The sequence below is a fragment of the Arachis hypogaea genome, chromosome 1 (genome assembly GCF_003086295.3).
Source record: "Arachis hypogaea cultivar Tifrunner chromosome 1, arahy.Tifrunner.gnm2.J5K5, whole genome shotgun sequence".
In the NCBI taxonomy this organism is placed as follows: Eukaryota; Viridiplantae; Streptophyta; class Magnoliopsida; order Fabales; family Fabaceae; genus Arachis; species Arachis hypogaea.
In genome coordinates this window covers 30234711-30250670 of record NC_092036.1, presented here as the reverse complement: position 1 = coordinate 30250670, position 15960 = coordinate 30234711, and the positions used below count along the sequence as shown (strand labels likewise).

Here is a 15960-nt window from a genome sequence, read left to right as displayed (position 1 = left end):
GGTTGTGGTTCCTCAGCTGGTGCTCTTTTTGTTCCTTTCCTTGCTAGTGGTTTGGGAGTAGCTTTCTCTTTACCTGTCTTGGTGGCCATCCTGAAAAGGGAAAAAGTAAGTAACTTTAAAACTAAGGGTTAGAGCAAGAAAGAGGATGGACAAGTGATAATCAATGCACGGTAAAGAAGGATGTCGTTAACACATAGTCGCGACTACATGTGAAAAGTTCATCAATGGAAATATAGCAAGTGCATGTGATGGCAAGTATATGCAAGATATTTATTGGTATGCTGTTAAAGGCATGAGTAACATAGATCAAGCATTAAATGCCCAATTTGATTATCAAGTCTTTTAAACTAACAATCTGTTTGTATTGACAATTATATTCAGTTAATAATATATAAAAAGGGGTTTTGTGAAAAATAGGCATTAAAATAGTAGAATAGAATAATTTAAAAAGAATGCACAATGCCATACAGGCTTTTTCACAAACACTTAGCATGCGTGGTAAATATGTTATTGAAAATATTAAATTGAACATGCAAGTGACCCTAAAAATAATTAATAATTGTTAAACAATTCCTAATTAATCCACAAGCAATTATATATGAGAAAACAATTACCCAAATAAATTTTTAACACCAATAAAAATAATGCAAAAAGAAAGAAAGAAAAAGAATACATAGATAATGAAAGTAAAAAGAAAAGAAGAAGAAAACATAAATAAAAATAAAAATAATAATGAAAAGGTAAAAAGGGGAAGAAGAAAGTAAAAAGTAAGAAGGAATTAAGGAGAAAGAAGGGAAAAGAAATAAATAAGAAGTGAGAAGAAAAAAATTAGGATTGGGGAAGAAAAGATAAGATAACTGGGCTGATCTGGATAAGCTGTGCGTCACAAGTGATGCGGATGTGTGGAGCACGCGATCACGTGGTAGGTGATAAGTTCAGGTGACGCGGACGCGTGGGTCACGCGCACGCGTGGGTCACGCGCACGCGTGGGTCACGCGCACGCGTGACCTGATTTCGCTATTGGCGCGAGTGTAGCCTCGCGTACGCACAACTCTCTGTTCTAAACGCGCATTGCCAAAAATTTGGATGACGCGTGCACGTGGGTGACACAGATGCGTGAATGGCCTCTATTTAAATAATGACACGGACGCGTGAGACATGCGTTCGCATAATGGGGTTTGTGCTTCCAGCATAACTCCAACCCCATTCCATCATAACGTTCTGCCATATACCTCTTTACGTCGATTTTGTAGGGTCACGTGTGCGCGTGGGTGACGCACACGCGTGGGGAGGCTATTTTCCAAAATGACACGGGCGCGTCAGCAACGCTTTCGCGTGGGCATGCTTGTGTCTAAGGCATGCCTCCAGCCATGCTTTCGCGTGACTCTCTGCTTCTTTTCTTCTCGTGTCCAAGGCACCTATGACGCGGACACGTCGGCGACGCTAGCATGTCGCGTGCGATTTTTTTTATGCAGTATGCAAAATGCAGAATGCAGAATGCAGATGACTATGCAGAAATTATGAATGAACACGAATGAAAATAAAATAAAATAAAGCTAAGAACAAAAAGGAAAGAATATACCATGGTGGGTTGTCTCCCGCCTAGTACTTTTAGTTAAAGTCCTTAAGTTGGACATTTGGTGAGTCCCTTGTTATGATGGCTTGTGCTTGAACTCATCCAGGAATCCCCACCAGTGTTTGTAATTCCAATAGCCTCTGGGATCCCACACTAGTTGCATAAAGCCTTCAAGCAAGCTAAAGTAAGTGACAAGGCCCCAAGAGTGATGATTGTTGGAATGAATTTCGGGGGTCGCAAACCTTGCTTTTGCACCCGTCTTCTTTTTGAGCAATATTGTTCCATCCGGGTGGCAAGCAGTCTGAATTCTCTCTGAAGCGGCCAAACAACATCCTAGACCCATTCAATTGAGCTCTACACTAACCTTTGCATTTTAACTTGGATCATACAACCATATTGAACCTTGCATGACAACTCCAACCACTAACTATCCTCCTCTTACTCTTAATGCCACAAAGAGCTCTAAGTTGACCATATGTCTCTAGTAGCCCATATTCAAGTGGGAAAGTAAAGGTTAAGGATAAGAATCTTTCCCACTTGAATGTTGTGTTGGACGGTAATGGCCTAGGGAGAGGTGTTTCTAATGAACTTGCAAGCTCCACTCCCTTGTGCTCTTCTTTGACAACTTCCACCTCTTTGGAAGCTTCTTCAATTTCAACCTCTTCCTCTTAGTAGCTTTCTTCCGATTTCATTTCTTCTTCATTGTTTACCAAGGGCATGGGAGGTTGTGCTTCTTCTTCTTCTTTAATCTCCATGTCAAGTCCAATGGGAGAGGATTCAAATGTAGATAAAAATTCATCAATGATTGAATTCATCTCTTGATCATCCCCTTCAAAGTCTTCAACCATGATATGCCTTGGAGGTTGTACACCCTCCTCAACATCAAATTCAAACTCCTTAGAAGGGGGCTCTGTGACTTGATTTTCCCATGGAGGTTCTGCATCTCCTAAGTCTTCGACCACTTCTTCCTCTTTAACGATTACAGCTTCCTCCAATTGTTCCAATACAAAGTCAGGCTGCTCATTGTCCACCGGAGTTTCTAGCTTCTCTTTCATGCTGCGTTCTTCAGTAGATTCTCCATATAAAGCCATGGGGGTTCCTTGAGTGTCTGAACATCGAAAAGCTAATCGATTTACTACCTCGGTTAAGGCAGTGGCAAATTCTAGTGCATCCCTTTTCATCTTCGCTTGCCCTTGAAGAAGACCACGAAGGATGTCATCCATTAGAGATTGGGGTGGATATGAGGGTTCATTATTTGGGAGGAAGGGTTCATGATAAGAGGGTGGTTCCTCACTCTCCATCTTTTCTACTTGTTGCACCACACACTTCGATTCCTTGTTCTCAAATTGAGATTCTTTAGCCATGAGAGCTTCGGGTGCCATTCATCTTACCGCTCGGTCCAATTGACGAAGGGTTGCTTGAAATTGATCCACTGTTTCCTTGAGATGATCCCTTGATTCTTGTTCTGCTTGGATATCATAAGTAGGACCATAAGGCTCTTGGATTGATGGATATGGATGTGGTATATATGGAGGTGGTGGTTCTTGGGAGTAATTGAGTTGGAATTGGGGTGGATCTATGTATGGTTCATATGGCTCAAAGGGTGGTTGATATGATGGATATGGATTAGGATCATATGGGGGTGTTTGGTGGTAAGGGGGCTTGTGATTATGGTGGTTCAAAGCTATGTTGAGGAGGGGGTTCATGGGCGTATGGTGGTGGTTTTTGATAATCAAAAGAGCGCTTACCATAGCCATTATCTTGATATGCTTCTTGGAATGGCTCTTGGTCATAGTATGTTGGCGGAGGCTGTTGCTAAGAGGTTGATCAAATCCCTGTGGCTCCTCCCACCTTTGATTCTCCCATCCTTGATGCATGTTCTTATTGTAATCTCCTCTTCCTGCATCATGATTATAACCAAACTCATAGCCAAAGGGGTGAGAGTTCATAGTAGTAAGAGAAAATAAAAACAAAGCTAATAAAAATAAGCAACAAAGTCCTAAAACAAACAAAAACTAACAAACAAGCAAAAAAAGAAAATATTTACAATAACCAATAATAAGGCACACTTTTGCGATTCCCCGGTAACGGCGCCATTTTGACGATCGAATTTTCTATCAGTAAAGAAATTTAAAAATATAATCGCGTTGTAAGTATAGCTTCTAAACCAACAGAGAATCCTTTCGTACAAAAATTTTGTTTGTCACTTTAGCAAACCCAATAAAAATAAATAACCGAAGTATTCAAACCTCGGGTCGTCTTCTCAAGAAATTGCAGGGAGGTATGATTTATTATTGGTTATGGAAAAAGATATATTTTATTTTGGGTTTTTGAAATAAGGAACAAGTAATTTAAATGACAAGAAAAATAAATTAATAATTAAGAAAACTCATGGCAAGGTATGAAAATTAGAAGTCATATCCTAGTTATCCTTATCAATTGTGATGAGAATTGCTCGTTGCTCCCACTTAGTGAACCTCTAACTATGAAGGTAAGTCAAGTGGATAAATCAATATGAATCCTCAAGTCCTAGTCAATTTCCAAAGAAAGACTAGAGTTATTGGAATAAAAGTCAATTAGCAACTTCCAATTATCAATCAATAAAAGAGTTTGATAACTCAAACGTCTCTAATTACTCAACCAAAGCCAAGAATATAGAAAGCTAAATAAAAATCATATATCTGAAATATCTCAAATTATATTAAATAGAAAGTTAAATTGAACATAGGAATCCATAAACCAAATTGGCAACATCAAGTAATCAACTAAAGTAATAGAATAAATAAAAGTAGAAGAAAACAAAAAGTAAAGTAAAGGAATATTAAACCTAGAATTGAAAAGATGAAGAAATCCTAATCCTAAATCCTAATCCTAAGAGAGAGGAGAGAGCCTCTCTCTCTCTAAAAACTACATCTAAACCTAAAGTTATGTATATGAGAAGTTGTGTCTGTTGAATGGATGTATTCCCCCACTTTATCGCCTCTAATATGTGTTTTTTGGGTCGAGAACTGGGCAGAAACAGCCCAGAAATCGCTGGTTGCGAATTCAAACACGCTGATTTTCACAAATGCGACGCATCTGCGTGATGCACGCGTTTGCGTCACTTATCCTTAGGGAAAATATAATAAATTATATATCATTTTGAAGCCCCGGATGTTAGCTTTCCAACGCAACTGGAACCGCATCATTTGGACCTTTGTAGCTCAAGTTATGACCATTTGAGTGCAAAGAGGTCAGGCTGGACAGCTCAGCAATTCCTTCAATTTCTTGTATCCCTTCCACTTTTGCATGCTTCCTTTCCATCCTCTAAGCCATTCCTGCCCTGTAATCTCTGAAAACACTTAACATACATATCACGACATCGAATGGTAATAAGAGGGGATTAAACATAGAAAATTTAGGGTCAAAAAAACATTTTTTCAATCATAGAATAAATTTTGGGAAGGAATTGTAAAACCATTCAAATAATATGAATAAGTGTGAGATTAGTGGATAAAATCCACACAATTAATAAGCACAAGATGTACCACGAAATAGTAGTGCATCATACATATATATATATATATATATATATATATATATATATATATATATATATATATAACATAATGAATATTATATTTAAAAATCTTATATTCAAATTGAAAAATTAAATATTTTATTAATTGATAAAATTGAATAAAATAAGTAAAAACAAAATACAGAAATGATAAAAAAATTTACTAAAAATGTATTTATTTTATTCCACATTTTATACTATTCTAAAAAAAGAAAGATTCTAATCTAATATAGAAATAAGATAAAAGCAGGTAGCGGGAGTTTCTGAAATTAATAGTTATTCAATTCAGTCCTCGAAATTATATTATGGGATTTATAGTAATCTTTTAGACAATTTCCGTTCATTACTAGTCATCAGAAAATTGAAGTGGAGTAATTTCTGCCACGTTGACTCCAAAAACGACGTCGTATTATTTTTGGCGCGTGTTTTGGCCAAAATGATGTTGAGTGGTGTATTATTCTGTCCATGACGTTAAAACCCCCCAATTTCTACCTTTCTGGTCTTCTTCTTCTCCTACACGTTAATGGCTCTGCTATAACACGATGTTGGTAATATTTTCCTCATGGAAAAACTGAATCGTCTCTGATCCATTGAGCACAATTGTCGTCGTCGCTACTGTGTTGGGTTGTTGACCTGCATTGTCTCTGTTAAGGAAAGGGTTTGGAAAAAAAAATCAATTTTGATATTCTCTGTTATTTCTTCAGTTCCATGAGTCCATCTTTTTTAGCCGTTAAATCTGGTGTTGTTTGTTGTTTTTGTTAGGACATGTGTGTTTATTTATCTGAATTGTGTTGATTTTGCACTCTCCACTTTTTTGTTATTGTTGCTATGCCAAGTTCTCCTCCATCTAAGAATTGAACTGCCAAATTATCATAATTTCCATATCCTATATAATGTTGAAATACATTTATCTACTGTTGAAATTATTATTATCTACCCTTATTCTTGTGCAATGCATTTATCTATTGTTAAAATTATTATTATTATCTTAATTTGCATATTCTATCTAGTGGCTAGTTAATATTTGATTTTTCCTAATAATTTGAAATTATTTATTCCTCATTCAGCCATCGGTTCATCACAGATTTTCTGATTGATTTATTATCTAAATTCTTAGTATGTTATTATTACTGTTATATGCATAGTTGTCAGAACTAAATCGGTGATCGAACTAGTCAAGTTACTGAATCACTGAGTCACTGGTTGAACCGGTTGACTTGGTACTATGTAAATAAAAAATAAAAATAGTAAAAAATTTAAAATTATAATTTAAAATACATATTTTTACTATTATTTTAAGAATATCAAGCTATTCTAAAATAATATGAATAAGAAATAATAAGTATTTTTTATTTTCACTCTATCATAAATATTTTTATTTTGTTTTTATATTAAAATAACTATTATTTTTAAATTTTAAATTATTAATTAGTTTATATATATTATATTATTATATACTACAAGTATTTATTAAAAAATAATACTAATAGATATTATATAATTATAAAAAAAGTAAATGAGTTTATAATGATTTTTAAATAAAAATATAATTATTTAAGAATAAGTGAATTTATAACTAAATTAAAAATAAATTAGATAGAAGTAAATTATTTGATAAAAGATATATATATATATATATTATAATTTGCATGAGTATTAACGAAAATCATTACAACCTGGTGGTTGTGTATAGGCTTACTTTTCTCCAAGAGGGGAGGGGTTTGAACCACATTTTTAACATTTTGTTAAAATTTAACTCCTAACCAGTTCGGTTGGACCGAACTTTACCGAATTCGACCGGTTTTTATCAATTCACACCGGTTTGACCGGTTCACACCGATTTTCTACCTTGTGCTGTCTAAAGATCGGACCAGACTGGTAGAAGATTCAGTTCACTAATTTTTCAGTTGAACTGGCCGGTCCGGTCCGATTTTAATAACAGTGGTTATATGAAACTAAAACATTGTTCAAAAACAAATTCTTATATGACAACCAAAAACTTTAGGTGGTGTTATGTCAGTTCAAAACAATTTCTGCTACTGTCTTGTGTGACAGAATTTCTTATCAGTTTGAACGTTATTGTTTTATTGAAAACATAAGCAAATTATATCAAGATGGTGGTGTTATGGCAATTTAAAAGCATATTTTTTGCCAAATTCTAACAGAAAAAAACTAGAGATGTACAGTTCTTTTGAGATATTCAGAAATATAACAAGTAGGTTGTGTAATTTAAAAGTTCTTATGATTTTTGATAATGTCAATCAATTAGAGGAACTAGAGAAATTGATTATAAATTCACTTTGTACAAGAAATAGAGTAATCATAACCACTAGAAATGTGCATATTCTATCTGAATTTGGAGTGGATGCAATTTACAAAGAATATGCTTTCTGAATTGAATATGCATGTCTAATAGCAATACTAGACGTCTATGGAAAGACCCCAAGATACTTTTCATTTGCATATCTTTTTAGAAATAATTGAAAGAGTTAAGACACTTTTTTCTTTAAATTAAATAGATAAATTTTTTATACAACATGCTAAGTTGCTAATATAATCATGATAATAATCTCTTATTACAGTGTCTCCCCTTGTTGAAAAAGATGAAGTTGAGTGATTCAAATATCTTGAGGAGATGTCAAACATTGAAATGCTTCCAAATTTTGAGTGGCTAGATCTTGCAGAATGCACAAACTTATTATTATTCCACTCATAATTCGATATCATAGAAAGCATGCATTTTTGAGTTTGAAAAAATGTTGCAGTATGGTCAACATTGATCTTATCAGTAATTGCTTGATTTTTGCAAACTTAGTGGTTTAGTCCAAATTACTTGTTTGTGATTTAGAGTAATGGGAGAGGGAGGATTTTCAATCATTTTTGTAATATTATATGGTTGTGAATGGTTTGAGACATTGAGTTATGGAATCCATTATTTTATCTAGACTTTAAAGCATGTGGAACTAAATATTAAGATGTCATGTTTTCAATCAAATCATTCAATGAAAATTGATAGTAAGTACAAAAGTAGGGTTTTGAAATTTGGGAATAGAAGAGAAGGTAATAGAAGGGAAGAGAAGAAAAGAGAAGAGAAGAAAAATTTAGAGAGTAGGGTGATTTGGGGACCAAATTGCTACAAAAAAGTTTACTAATCCACGTCAACTAACTGGTACTTGACCAGCATGTCAAAGACGAAACCACATTAGCTTTCTAATGGTGTCTATTGATGAAAAATGCTTGAAGAATGACTCTGGGTCTCGGAGTGCAACTTTAGAGATGAATATGTGTAATTATTAACTTTAGAGACTACTTTAAGGCTCGAGTGCAACTTCAAAAACCACTTTGAGACTTAAATCTTACTAATATACTGACCGACGGTAAAATAAGGTATCCAAACTTGGCTGTCAATAAGATCGTCGGTATTCAAAAAAGCAAAAAACAAAAATTAAAGAAATAGAAAAAGAAAAAATGCAAAAAAAAACTTAAAATTATTCAAAATAAAAAAGAATAAGATATAATAGAAATTTAATTTTAAACCATATATTTTTATTATTTATTCATGAATTGCATACTCTAAAATAATTCATTGTATTATTGAAAAATGTTATCCATTAACTGAAGTATATTTTACGACAAATTATGCATTTATCAAAAACACCCTTGTTAGAAGTTAATAAATTAATTAGAAGTTATAGTAAAACCTTTGTAAAAAATATCTCTGTTTCCTCTTCCTAGCTTCCCATGATTGTAGGCGTTGTTCATGAAATGGACTTTCATACACCATGTGCATAATTGTTTGTGTTAGTTTTGTGAATGTAGGACTAATTACATAACATATATGAACATGAGGAATTTACAACCATTCTCCAACATGTAAATTTAAAAAATAAAATAAAATTGACATTCATTCACTTTTTGTTAGCAATCACACTTAACAAATAAGAAAGCAAGGAAGCTCAAAGTGGCCCTAAAACTATCATTGCCTCTTCAAAGTTAAGTTTTGCACAACTAAGGTTCTGCAAGAACATAAACCAAAAACCTTTAGTTGGGGTAGCAAAACCAAGAAGTACATTTGTAAGAGGCTCGGGTAAAAGGGCTCCACTCCACTTACTATATAACCAGCCAAAACTTTCTCCCTCCCATGTCTAAGTTACTTTGACTGGTTACTTTCTTTCTCTTATTTATATATATTTCTTATCTATTAAATTGCGTTTGGATACTGTCATAAGAGTTTCTGTAGTTGTGTTTTATAGACAGAATCCAAACATAGATTGCCCATGGGATTCACACTTTGCAACTTGTATGGTGATCATCATCTTCATCCTTCCCTTCCAATTGTATACTTTTGAACCATTTGGCACAGGCAATATAAGCGATCAAGTCTATGGATGTTAAAGCGGCGAGGAGAAAGTAAAACCTATCTAAGTGACCTCTATTAAGGTTTCCAGGGATCCACCCTGGCATGTGATCCTCAGTTGAGACCTTCATAACCATGCTAACTAGTAAGCAACTCACATAGTTCCCTAATGAGATTGATGTCATGCAAAGTGCACTTCCAAAGCTCTTTAATCCATCTGGGGTTTGAGCATTGAAGAACTCTAGTTGCCCTACATACATGAAAACCTCTGAAGCTCCTATAAGAGCATACTGAGGAATTTGCCAGAAGATGCTTAGAGAGCTTGAGCCACTACAATGGAGACATCCTTGGTTTGCATACTTAAGCCTATAGCATTCGACTATTCCGGCCGAAACCATCGCCATTATGGCTATAACAAGACCAACTCCCATTCTTTGAAGCTCTGTAAGTCCCTTGGAGCTTGTCTTTTTCAATTTCCCGACAAGCGGATCGAGCACTCGACGGTAGAAGAAAATGAAGACAGCTACACTAAGGATGTCAAAACTGGACATGCTTGCTGGGGGTATTTTGAAATGGGAGATTGTTGTTTTCATGGCAGCCCCTTGCTCCACAAAGAGAGATGCCATTTGTGTGAAAACCACTGAGTATATAATGGTACAGAGCCAAATTGGAAGAAGCCTTAGTATGCACTTCACTTCTTCAACTTGAGTTATAGGACAAAGGTGCCAAGGGTTGTTGATGCCTCCTTTTTTGTCCTCTAGATCTCTTGAAGAAATAAATGCTGCCCTATCCAGAAACCTACAAAATATGACAAATTGGTTTACAATTCAATGTAAAAGAGTTTAGAATGTTCATAAATCTACTCATGAATAAACGATAACTTTGTATCAAGTAACTGTGAATAAAATTAGTTTTGTTTATTGATGGTTAAATTTGTAATCTTTTTAAAATTTCATAAATAGGTTCTTACTTGAATCCATGGGTGTGAAGAATCCTTCTATTGCCATTGTTGGGAGATTCCTTTTCATCCAAGACATACAAGTCATCTCCATTTGGTGTCATTTGAACTCCACACTTCCTTGAGGCCGCCACAAGGACTTGGCAAAACCTGGAAAGAGGGTTGCCGCAAGGCTTAAAGTGTCGATATCTGGGCGTGCCCACTAGAAACAAGAGCAGGGCAGCAAAGGCAGACCCTGCAGATGTCCAAAATCCGAGTGTCCACAATCCTTCATCTTCAAAGTAGCCCAGAATTGTGTTTGAGAAGAGGGAACCAAGGTTCAAAGCCAAGTAGAAGTAGCTAAAGAAGGCCACTTTTGAGTAACCTTCCTTTGAGTGGTCTTCATCAAATTGATCAGCCCCAAATGTTGCAATGTTTGGTTGGTATCCTCCATTTCCTAGAGCAATGAGATAGATTGAGAGGTAGAACATCCCCATCTCCATGCTTGAATGTTTCCCACATACAACTGTCTCATTTCCACAATCTTTAGGTCTAATCAAGAATAGGTACGATGATAGAGATAAGGATATTAGACCCTGTCATATGAAACCATCACATTGTTTAGTAAGTTAAGGAAGTAATTGATTAGAATTAAACACGGGTATTTACGAGTTTCAGTGTTTCTTGTTTTAAGAAACATAAAGTGAAACATTTAAAGACTAAAAATGAGTTACTCTAACCTCAAAAAAAGGTTGAGAGAATATAATTACTTACCATGACAAAGATGACCTGAAAGATGGCACAAGTTTTGTATCTTCCCCAATAAGAATCACTAAGAAAAGCCCCAACAAGAGAGAAGATATAAACAGTGCCAGTCCACTTGCTCACACTATTAGCAGCATCAGCATTATTCTGCCCCATCACCCTTGTTAGGAACAGAACCAAGTTCACTCCGATCCCAAAGAATGCTAAAGTTGCCAAACCTTGATTCACTGTTTCGTCGACAAAGAAGAAGAAAACAGTTAGTACCAATACACTAATTAATAACATGCAACCTTAGCTTAGCTTGTTACGTGCATCATGCTCCAATAATACACACTCTTCTGTCTAATATTAACCAAAATTTGTTCATGCCTAATTACATAATTAGAGAATTTGATAATACACCTGGACTTTTCAGCGTCTTTGAATTAAGTAATGTATTTTACTAGTTACATATTAATTAAGAAAGTAAACAAAGTTTGTTTAGCACATTCTACAAATATGCATGGCCAAATCAATCAGGATTACTACTACTAATAACAACATCTCTTAATTGAAGGGTTTTTTTGGTATTGGCACTTTTTATGTGCTATATATTTTTTTATTTTATTTTATTTTTAGAGAAAAAAATTGATAGAAGATATTAATATTTCAAGTATAAAGAGTGCATGAAGTTAGTCCTATGTAAAAAAAAATTAAAGAACTTATAAAATAAGAGATTCATTAATTTGACATTTTAAAATTTTGAGTTAGATGTAATATTTTTTCATTTTATATTTTTTCATATGATTTTTTTCAAAGTCTCTCTGGCGGCTGATTGCAAATCCATAAAGTGTTACCAGTGGTTTGCCACTAATAGCTTTCCCAGGAGAAATAATGTTTCGAATTTTAGGAAAAACAAATCTTCTTTAATTTGCGAAGTGACAGTGGTTTCCAAATCGGTATTACAAGCCTACCTTCTCTACTTGCTATATATTTATTTAATTTTACTTACAGAAACATAAACCTCAATCTGCATAATCATTTGGATTTCATTTAATGAATCACTCACTTTCTACAACGACATATCTATAGAGCCTAAGATGCCTTTCGTTCCTCACCACAAAAATAACGTTTATTTACTTCAAAATATTATGTTGCATACTAAAAATTAACAACTAAATTTGTTTATACATAATATAGTTAGTATATATATATCATGATATTAATCTTGTGAGATTTCAATTGGTTTAAAAGAGCCAAAAGTTTGATTAATTTAATAAATTTTAATATTTTCAGAACTAATTGATATAAATTACAAATCTTATATAATTTTTTTTCTTTTTTTTGGAAATGTGTTACAAATCTTTCAAGTTTCAACTAATCAAATTTATGTTGAAAAAAAAATTCCAGGCATATGTGAAAATCTTAAAAAAACTAAATTGGTATATACGATAAGAGTCATTATAGGACCAATTTATAGCTTTTCCAAACAAAAAATCTTTTGTTGGACTCTTTTCAGGATATTTTTTTGAAGGGCATGTATCCAAATACAGATTTCAGACGTACACATGCACGCATCCTACACGTTCCTGCACTTTTCCTCAGAAATAAACCAATTGGTGGAGATTTTTATTCTTATTTTTTAAAAATATAATAAGATATACATTTTTTCAAAAAAATTATTAAATAAGAAAATTGTTAACTATTTTTCATAATTTAATTTTATTCTCCAAAAATGATTTTAAGTATCTTAAATTGATTGTTTTAATATTTAAGTTTCCTTCAGCTACTACTACTTATGAGTATATTTACAATAAATTTTCAGAAAATAAATATCAAATTATTAAAATTATTTGCATATAAATCTTCACATAATATAATATATTAGTCATACAAAGTATATTATTAAAACGATAGTGACCTACCGTTTTTCCTTTACCTTTAATACATCCTATTTTCAAAGAGAGCCACAAAGAAATAATCAACAATCAATTAAGAAGCAACAATTACAACCCTCCTACTACAATATCATTATGTCATCTCATTTTCTTTGCATTAAAGATTGAAATTTACTCTTAAACTGAACACACTGTAGTCCATATATATATATATATATGATAGCATGATCAACATTGGTCATGCATGCACTTAAGTGGATCTCATGCCACGTGGCGACAGCACACGTCATGCAAGATTCTCCCAATAATTACGTGTCAGGAACGCTTCCTCTCAATTGCATGCTATAACTTCCTCTCTCCCATTTCACACACACACAAACACTCTTCCTTTGGAAACCTTTGTGGTTGTCGCTATTTTTTTCCATAGTCATTATTTAGAAGCATCTCTATAGTCTATCCTTTCTTTTTGTTTTTTACTCTCTCTTTCTCGATCGGATGGATCAACAACTAAGGTTTTGCTTTGGGCAAAAAGTAAATAAATAAATAAGAAAAATTAATGCTAAACAAACTCATTACAGTAACAATAACTCTCAATTTCAGCCAACATTATAATATATTATTAAACAAACTCATTACAAAATTTAACAAAAATAACTTTTTGTTCAATTTGAATTCTGTATAATTTTTTAATTAAATTTTGAATATTTTTATTTTTTAAAATTTTTGAATATTTTTTTACGTTGAATGTTGATTTCAATACTAATTGTGGGACGTTAGTTTTAATACTTTCTCAAATAAAAATTATCAATAATAACCCTTGAATCAAAAGAGGTGAACCAAATATACACGGGATATATATAGTTTAAGAACATATAAAACTTGTTGTTTAGTAAAAATAATATGGCTGGTTACTACTAATTACATTTTAAAAATATTTATGGGAGGAAGGAAAAGATATACAAAATAGCATTTTCAAAAAAGTTGTCATATAGTATATTCTCATAATACATAAAATATTATCTCAACAAAATCATATTATTAGAAACTAAAACATAAACCCAACCCACCCATTTAACTTGATGGTGCTTTCTATTTTCCATTTTAAAGAAGTTTTGGTTATGGTGTTTTTGTGAAGGGAAATAGAGCACGTTGTCGTTTATAATTTTGTGCTACGTACACCAAAAGAGGGGTTTGGTTGTTTTGTAGTGGATCAGTAAGGCAGCTTTTGGAGTAAGTTCCTTATATTGGTGCTGATAAGCTATCTTGAATATATGGTCTTTATAGGAAAAACGCATTAAAATAAGCATCAATATTATTTTGTGATACACAGCAAGGTGCTTCATCAAACTTCTACGCCTCCAACTGCTACTACATACTCACCACCTCTTATCGTCATTTATTAATTATACCCACACGTATCTCACACACACAACCTAAAACTAAGGGTGACTACTTCTATGAAAACACTTTTCTGTAATATTAGGAAGAATTTATTTTATTTAATATTTATTAATTATCATAATAATTAATATTTTTAATTATCAAATATTTTAAAATGTTTTTATTAAAATATAATAGATATTATGAATTAATAAATAATTCAATCAAATATATTTTAATTAAATATATTAAATTATCTTACAATTTATAGCATTATTCTCTTTACATGAAATGTGAAATAATTACGCTAAACTAAAACATGCACTATATAACATGCATTATAATGTAATGGCGGTAATATAGTAAGCTGATGGCGCACTAAGCGGAAAGAAATTTAATAAAAAAAAATGCTTATCTTTTAATATTATTTTAAGAAAATTTGATTTAAAATTTTTTAAAAAATGGTAAATTAATTATTCATATTAATATAAGTAGTGCATTAACTAACTAACTAAACGGTAAGATAAGGGGAAAAAATGAATTGAAATCAACTCTAATAATGTTATATAAAAAATTAGAAAACACAATTAAAAAACAAAAAAGAAAGAAAAAAAGGTGCATAATTGTGTTGTATAATGATGAAAAGGAGTTGTTTAATTTATATAAGATTATTGAATGGAATTGTGTTGGGGAGCAGAGGAATTTACAGAGTATGATAGTTCCAGCAACCCATGTTCCAGATTTGGATCTGATAGCAGGGCGTCCATTCCAATCAACACTCCCATCAAGTGTCACCTCTTCTTCTTCTCCTTCCTCTTTCAAATTCCTCTGAAATAATTAAATACTTATTAATTAAGTTAATCATTCAATAATCATGTATCAAATGTTGATTAGTAATAATATAATAGAATGAAGGGCACGATGGGGTCATGAGAATATGCATGCAGGCTTATTAAGTAAAGTATGATTATAGGAACACTTGTTTAGGGACATTTTTAACATCAAAAGTCCTTGAGAAACAAGGGCATGAAGGAATGAATTAACAGAATGATAAGTAATAAGATAGACACTGACCTGTTTGTAGAGTTCTAAGCAATCCATTGTTATATATATGGATGAATGATTGATAGCGTAGTTAGATTATCAAAGAAAGTGATGAAGGTGGGGATGCAGGGGAAAGAGAGAAATGAGAAGAATGCAATGAATGAAAGCAGAGAGGGTGAGAAGTGGTGAATAAATAGAGGGACAAAGGGGGTGCCATCCACGGTGCAAATTTAACACTGCTACTATTGTAGGGACATCATTCTCACGTGTCCTATAACCTACTCCAAATATTCCATAAAACTTTATTTTTTTATAAAAACAAAACCAATAATCATGCTATATATACAAAAAAAAATCAGTTATTAAATTAATTATATGTATAAAATAAATATTAAAATATATAATATATATTAAAATTAAAGTATTTATATATTAATCGTATCATATTTTATAGATACTAAAATT

At 32.8% G+C, this 15960-nt stretch overlaps 1 protein-coding gene across 1 annotated transcript; it reads right to left on the bottom strand.

Moving 5' to 3' along the window:
• Positions 1-9013: 9013 nt before the first annotated feature.
• LOC112801210 (protein NRT1/ PTR FAMILY 7.3) lies at positions 9014-15714 on the bottom strand. The gene is made up of 5 exons (XM_025843818.3): positions 15526-15714; positions 15159-15279; positions 11204-11421; positions 10463-11025; positions 9014-10290 (listed from the first exon to the last, which is right to left on the bottom strand). The coding sequence occupies exons 1-5, from the start codon at positions 15550-15552 to the stop codon at positions 9420-9422; spliced, it is 1800 nt and encodes a 599-aa protein (XP_025699603.1). The 5' UTR covers positions 15553-15714; the 3' UTR covers positions 9014-9419.
• Positions 15715-15960: the final 246 nt, after the last annotated feature.

Excerpts from the sequence above, each read along its gene's own strand:
- LOC112801210 (XM_025843818.3), bottom strand. The coding sequence starts at position 15,552 with ATGGATTGCTTAGAACTCTACAAACAG. Across the intron at positions 15,280-15,525 it reads GCTTAGAACTCTACAAACAG|AGGAATTTGAAAGAGGAAGG; the intron begins GTCAGTGTCTAT and ends TAATTATTTCAG. Across the intron at positions 11,422-15,158 it reads TGCTGGAACTATCATACTCT|TGAATCAAGGTTTGGCAACT; the intron begins GTAAATTCCTCT and ends TCGACGAAACAG.